This window comes from Hakea prostrata, chromosome 10 (genome assembly GCF_041222555.1).
Source record: "Hakea prostrata isolate BN-2017 chromosome 10, UWA_Hpros_2, whole genome shotgun sequence".
NCBI classification, from domain to species: Eukaryota; Viridiplantae; Streptophyta; class Magnoliopsida; order Proteales; family Proteaceae; genus Hakea; species Hakea prostrata.
The window spans coordinates 21,792,659-21,799,747 of NC_142609.1; the positions used below are offsets into that span (position 1 = coordinate 21,792,659).

General features: G+C 40.7%; 1 protein-coding gene across 1 annotated transcript; it reads right to left on the bottom strand.

The window, feature by feature from the left end:
* Positions 1 to 2,456: 2,456 nt before the first annotated feature.
* LOC149002287 (uncharacterized) lies at positions 2,457 to 6,865 on the bottom strand. The gene is made up of 3 exons (XM_089138680.1): positions 6,483 to 6,865; positions 6,068 to 6,140; positions 2,457 to 2,555 (listed from the first exon to the last, which is right to left on the bottom strand). Exons 1-3 carry the CDS (start codon positions 6,863 to 6,865, stop codon positions 2,457 to 2,459), a joined length of 555 nt encoding a protein of 184 aa, XP_088994806.1.
* Positions 6,866 to 7,089: the final 224 nt, after the last annotated feature.

Genomic DNA, 7,089 nt, shown 5'->3' on the forward strand with positions numbered 1-7,089 from the left:
GGCTTTTCAAGTTCGTTTCCCACAGACGGCGCCAATTGATGCGTCCAAAATCTGCTCAGCCCTTGAATCTCTTCGTGATGTCCTGCAAAGCGAAAGCGTCAGATGTGGCCCGACCGCGAGGGTCGGGAGTCCACCTCCGAAGGCTAAGTCAGTTGATGAACTTAATCACAAACGGCTCTGCTAGAAGCGCAGAGCTTAAAGAATGAAGAACTGGGAAGGGTGATCTAGATAGCAGATCGCTGATAGCTTAGGTCTATCAGTATGTATCTGAACCTGAGTCTCAGATAGTATTCTTTTTTCGATCTCCGATCCCATCACCTTGTATGGTAGTGAGGTTTATATAGAGTGTACCTTCGAATCTCCTTCGTTGGATGCACTTGAGCGTTCTTCGGGTAGTCGTTGGATCTTATCAGTTAGATCCGTTGAGCAATAGACTTCTACTAGTTTGGGCTAGTAGAGGACTCCTGAGATAACCTTTAGGTTATGCGATGATTATCCCTTCGATGCAGCCGTCAATTCGAGTCTGCCATCATTAGGGTGATTACCCTAATCCATAAGTAGGATTAGGGCACGCTTGCAGCCGAATAAGCTTCCTTCTTCAGCAAGCCATCTTCCGGATCCGGTTCGCTCGGGAGAGAGTCGGATCTCTCCGTCTCGACCGGGGTCGAGGGTCGGACCAGGTATGAACCCGGTCTGATCATAATCTTTCCATATCAATAACAATATTAACAATAAGACTATCAAACTTTTACAGGAATTAGGAAGGAAGTGGACCATCCTTGACACATATCATAATTTTCCAAAGTTAAGACAATTTTGCTGAAATCTGGTCTCTTTGAAGGTTTTGATGACCAGCAATAATGCTTTATGAAGTTTGCAAGTGCAGGCTGACAATTAGCTTGTAAAGGGATCTTTCATTCTGCCACAAGAAAAATAAGAGCCAAAATGAAGCTTTTTAGTATAAAATGGATATAGAAACCACAAGAAGAGAAAGTTTCTTAATAAAAAGGAAAAAACATACAATGGATCCCAAGACATCAGAAGTCTACTGTTCCTCTCTAAGTGATCTAAATACCCAGTAAATTCAATTGTCCTTTTTATATCTAATGAAACCATGCGCTATGTGGGAAGAAGCTTAGTGGCTGGAAGCTTAGTGGCTGGAAGAGTAAAATGCTCTCTCATGCAGGCAAGGAGGTGCTAATTAAGTCTGTTGCTTCTTCAATGGCAAATCATACGGCTTCACATTTTATCCTTCCAAAGGCAACACATGATGATATCAAGAAAGGAATCACTAAATTTTATTGGGGGCAATCAGAGAATGAGAGCAAAATGCACTGGGTTTCATGGTCAAGACTATGTAGATCCAAAGAGAATGGAGGACTCGGTTTTCATGATCCAATCCTTCAAAATAGGGCATTGTTTGCTAAGGTGGCGTGGAGGTTGTTTGAGAACCCAAATTCACTGTGGGCTAGGTTCATTAAGGCTATTTATTTTCCAAAAACTGACTTTCTTCATGCTCTAGTGGGAAATAGGCCATCATGGGCTTGGAGGAGTGCTATTGTGGGCCGAGATGTTCTTAAAGAGGGGTTGATATGGGATATTGGCTCTAGTGAGAATGCGGAGGTGTGGAATAGCAGGTGGGTGAATTCAAAGGAGAACTTCAAAGTGACAACAGAGAAACCTAGCAACTGCCCAATACAAAAGGTGGCTGATCTCATTGACCCCATCACTAGAACTTGGAGAGGTGAGTTGTTAGAGTAGTGGTTCAATATGGAGGACAGGAAAGCTATCAAGGCTATGAAAATCAGTGCTTTCTCTCGACCTGATAAATTGGTATGGGGTGCAAATAGAATTGGAAGGTTTTCAACTAAGTTTTCTTATCATCTTCTCATCAACCACAGGGATAGAGAGTACAGGTCAGCTGCTTCTTCCTCTAGAATCCATAAATGGGACAACGTTCAGCCAAAGGTGTGGAAACTTATTTGGAATTGCAAGACAATGCCTAAAATCAAAACATTTATGTGGAGGTGCTGTGCACAAGCTCTGGCCACTGGAGAAAATTTGAAGTCTAGGCAGATCAAAACAGACTATAGTTGTGGACGGTGTGGTTGTATGACGGAGTCCATTGACCATATTTTGTTTGGGATGCGGGTTTGCAAAGTTGGTGTGGTTTTGTAGTCAACTTAACTTCATTGCACCAATTGAAGAAACCCCTGGCTTTCATGTGTGGTTGGAGAAGTGGGATGCAATTGGCTTTATGAATAAGTGTAAAAGCAAAGAGGTCCTGAGTAGATGTGCATTTATATGCTGGTATCTTTGGATTGCCAGAAACGAGTTAGCTTTAAAAAAAACTGTCTGAAGCCCGGAAGAAGTGATAAGAAGAGCCCAGGCTGCTTTTGAGGAGTTCTGGTTGATACAAGGAGCTAAAGGTGGTGATGGAGGTACAACGGGACCTTCTAACTTAGATCTTCGGCACGTGTAGGAACCTTGGTGTGGATGCGTAATCCAGTGTGATGCAGCTTTTTAGGAGGAGACTCTTGTAGGTTGGGAATTGCCTGTAGGAACGAACATAGTGAGGTTACTAATCTGTTCTATATTCCATCCTTCTTATCCTCTGCGCTTCAAGGGGAAACCGAAGCTGTAAGAGAAGCATTGTTAGTGGCAAAGGACCTAGGATGGTCAGAGATACGGATTGAGTCGGACTGTGAAGGCCTGATTTTGTTGCTCAATAGTCAGGAGCCATGGTGGAGGATATCTTGTGGCTTAAGAACGACTTTTTTTCATGTCAGTTTGTCTGCATTTCTAGGGAGTTTAATGGGCTTGCCCACTCCTTAGCTCGGAGGGCCCTCACTGTGTCGAGTAAAGTGGAGTGGCCCATTTCCAGTCCATGGGTCCAGGAGGTGCTGTCTTTTGGGCCCGTGTGTTCTTCTCGTCCTTCCTTTTAGTGTTGTTTCCTACCAAAAATAAAAAATAAAAAATGGAACCATGCGCTACGTAGAAAATAATATGCCTTTCACAAACAATCCAAGCACAACCTGCTGCCCAATATTTATTCTAAAGAAAGACAATGGCTCCAAGGTCTCACCTGCTTAAAATGTTCTTTATGCTATCCTCAATAATTGGCTTTGTTTGAAAACATTGGTACAAATACTTTAGCTTCACAATCTACACCGAGATGGTGAGATTCATTGTTGGAATATAAATCTTAGGATTCGTCAATGGCTCCTCAATACTTAGAATTACTTTGTATCTAAGTCTACAACTAAATATATAACCCGCCAATCTGCATTATAAGAAAATTAATGGTATTATAACGAATATGGAAGATCAACTCAAGTGGATGGAATGGAAGATGGTTCCCTTACCACAATAGAGAAAGATGCATAGGAGAGAGCGACAACATTGCAACTATTACGGTCTCTGAATAGGCTGCCATCTTTTTTGCATATTACACGTATTCTTTTTTTTATCTTGGAACTTTAGCCAAATAGAATGTAATAAATTTTTGATTCAATAAAAATTCCATCAAAGCAAGTAATATCACCAACATACCTAAATTAATTAATATCACACGAAAGAAACCAACAAATAAACATCCAGGGTCCAGGCCATGAGACACCTACAAAGCCAACATTTAGTAGATAACAAAAACTATCCAAAGAGAAGCACAAAAGAAAACCCATTGGAAGTTTTAACACCTAAATGAGTTTTGTCAAATTTAAAGGTAAGAAACTGCTGAAGATAATAACTAATAGAAAATTCATGACAATTGATAGACTTTTCAAATAAAACTTTCAATAAAGAAGAAAACCTAGATGATTTTAAAGGCGATAGACAGTTGAAAAAGTATAATCCATACTTGCCTGTGTGATGTTGAACTATCACAAAGAAATCATGGATTTAAGCCACCCCTTTGAATATCCTTTCCATAACCAATCATATAGTGATATGGATTACTGGTTACATAATTCAGATGGACTAGCCAGCAGGGCAAACTGCAATCAGACCCCAAGATATCTACACCTTTCTTTGCTGGAGAATTTTTTTAATTTAAATTCCATTTTCAATAAAATCCTAAATTGGTTGTTTAAACCTAAATCAATGAAAGAAAGAGTTCTAGATCCTTTACCTTATTGATGTTTTGCAATGGATCTAGACATTGGAGGTGCCTCCTTGTGTTCCCTTTCCCTTCTTTCAACTTGTGAACTCTATAGGTTATTTCCACACTTCCAAATTGGCGAACCACAGTGATGGAGGTTCAAGATTAGCTTGGAGAATTCGTAGAGCATGGGAGAGTATTCTAAATCATGTGTTTCTGTTTGGTTTCCCATCCTTCTATCTATAATGTTTTCCTTCAACCCTAATTCCTTAATTAGGTTTTTCCTTAGACTCATTGTAGAGAGGGAATATTATAGTCTTGTTTAGACTCAATTAAATAGAGTAGTCATCTTAGACTACATAACCATCTTGCCACCACCTATGGCGCAAATTATAGTGGGACCCACCCACTATTATTAACATCTCCCACTTGCCACAAGGTGGCGGAGTTATCCAAATGCTCTCATCAACTCTAATATTTTCAATGCGGAAATGGAACGTGTGACCTAAGAGATGTATCTAGGGTTGGAGTGCTATGTAAATTCTCCATCTAACCAACATAGCACATCACTCGAAAATTATCTCATTATACCCTAAACAATTCAATTATACCAAGTTCCACACTCTCGCTCCCTCATAGTGAGCAATGTGAACTATCCTCATATGATGTACTCGTGACTTTGTCAAATGGCAAGTCGCCCGAGCAATGAGTCTCATCACTGATGGTATTGTCACACCCCACCCACCGGTCTCAGTTACCCACCCGACAACCCGTGGGTGCGATCCGTCACAGGATCCACAGTCTTACCATCAATAATAATAACTGCAAGTACTAGATAATCATGAGCAAGAATAAATTCAATAATTAAATAAAAGGATTATAGGAGTCCAAATACTCCAATAAAGTCATTGAATGAATCAAATCGGACAAAATCCAAAAGTTACTTGGTCACTGGAAACCAGTCGATCATTTGGGCTGGTCTCTTAGGCTGAGCGACCGCCACTAGTGATTGCCCCAAAAATAGTGAGTTTCGATCCGATCTGAAACTCAAGCTTTTGATCATCCGTTTTCAATCCAATTTTTGAATGATCATAGTCCGAATTTCAAACCTAAAATTTCCACAACAAAGGGTGATATGAAGCCTAACAATTGACACCAATTTGGTTACCGAAAATCCCCCCTTGATTAGATCAATCCTTTTCACGAAAGCAGGTTTCGTTTTCAGACCCGATCTCATCAAGATCATTAAAAACGTAGGTACTGTAATAAGAAGATGAGGGTACTTGGTCTACATCTGATCTTCACCAAAGGTATAGTTCGGTTCCTTAATTGCTTATCCTTCCGGTCCAAAATCTCAACCGGTTCTTCATCATACGTTAAATCCACACTCAAACCTTTTGGTTCATGCTGGAGCAATTGCTCTGCGCTTGCTAAGCATTGCCTTAGCATAGATACATGGAAAACATCATGCACACCAACAAGAGATGGAGGTAGAGCCAACTGATAAGCTATTGGTCCAACCTTTTCAATAATGTCAAAGGGACCAATATACCTAGGGCTGAGCTTTCCTTTAATATTGAAACGCATGACTCCCTTCATCGACAAAATTTTCAAGAACGCACGCTCACCAACTTGAAACTCTAGATCTGATCTTCTTTTGATCCTTTCTCTAATCATATCCACCATAGTACCAGTGGTTTCAATTAGATCAGGGCCAAGAACATGCCTTTCCCCAACTTCATCCCAATACAGAGGAGTTTTACAAGTCTTTCCATACAAAGCTTTAAACGGGGCCATTCCAATGGTAGATTGATAACTATCATTGTAAGCAAATTCCACCAAGGCTAGGTGGTCATCCCAGTTACCACTTATATCAATGACGCACACTCGAAGCATATCATCCAAAGTTTTTATGGTCCTTTCCGATTGTCCATCGGTCTGAGGATGATGAGCAGTACTCAAATTCACCTGAGTACCCAGGGCTTTCTGCAGACTATTCCAGAAATGCGAGGTGAACCTCGGATCTCTATCCAACACAATACTAATAGGAACACCATGCAGTCTCACCACATTATCAACATAGAGTCGGGCCAACTTATCCATAGTATAGGTGATCTTCATCGGAATGAAGTGAGCTGATTTGGTCAGTCGATCCACTACCACCCACACTGAGTCATTCCCTTTGCTTGATTGGGGTAGACCTGTGACAAAATCCATAGTAATGTCTTCCCACTTCCAACTAGGCACGGGAAGAGGTTGCAAAAGGCTAAACGAAGGCTGCCGAACAGCTTTCACACGTTGACAAGTCCCACACTTAGCAATAAAGTCTTCCACATCATTCTTCATGCCGGACCACCAAAAATATCCTTTCATATCCTGGTACATCTTTACACTTCTAGGATGGATAGTAAAGATGGAATGATGAGCATCAGTTAAGATTTCTTTTCTGAGGTCTTCCACAACAGGAACACAAACTCTATCTCTGAAGACAAGAGCACCATCAAAGGCTAGGGATAAATCTTCTACTTCCTTAGTCTTCGAAGTGATCAATTCAATCTTCTTCTTCAATTCCAAATCAGTCGACTGCAGAGCAACTATTCGGTCTCTCAAACTCGATCGAACTGACACAGCTGGCAAAATAGCATTGGAACCTTCTGACACAATCTCAAGTATAAATCTGACAATAGACAACAATAAGGGCTTACTAAGAGATGCCAGATCTACACTTTCTCGATTGCTCTTTCTACTCAAAGCATCAGCAACCATATTAGCTTTTCCTAGATGATACTGAATATCACAATCATAGTCCTTCACCAGTTCCAGCCATCTTCGCTATCTCATATTCAACTCCTTTTGAGTAAAGAAATACTTGAGACTCTTGTGGTCAGTGAAAATCGCTATCTTCTCACCATATAAATAGTGACGCTAGATCTTCAGAGCAAAACCCACAGTAGCCAATTCCAAATCGTGAGTAGGATAGTTATGCTCAT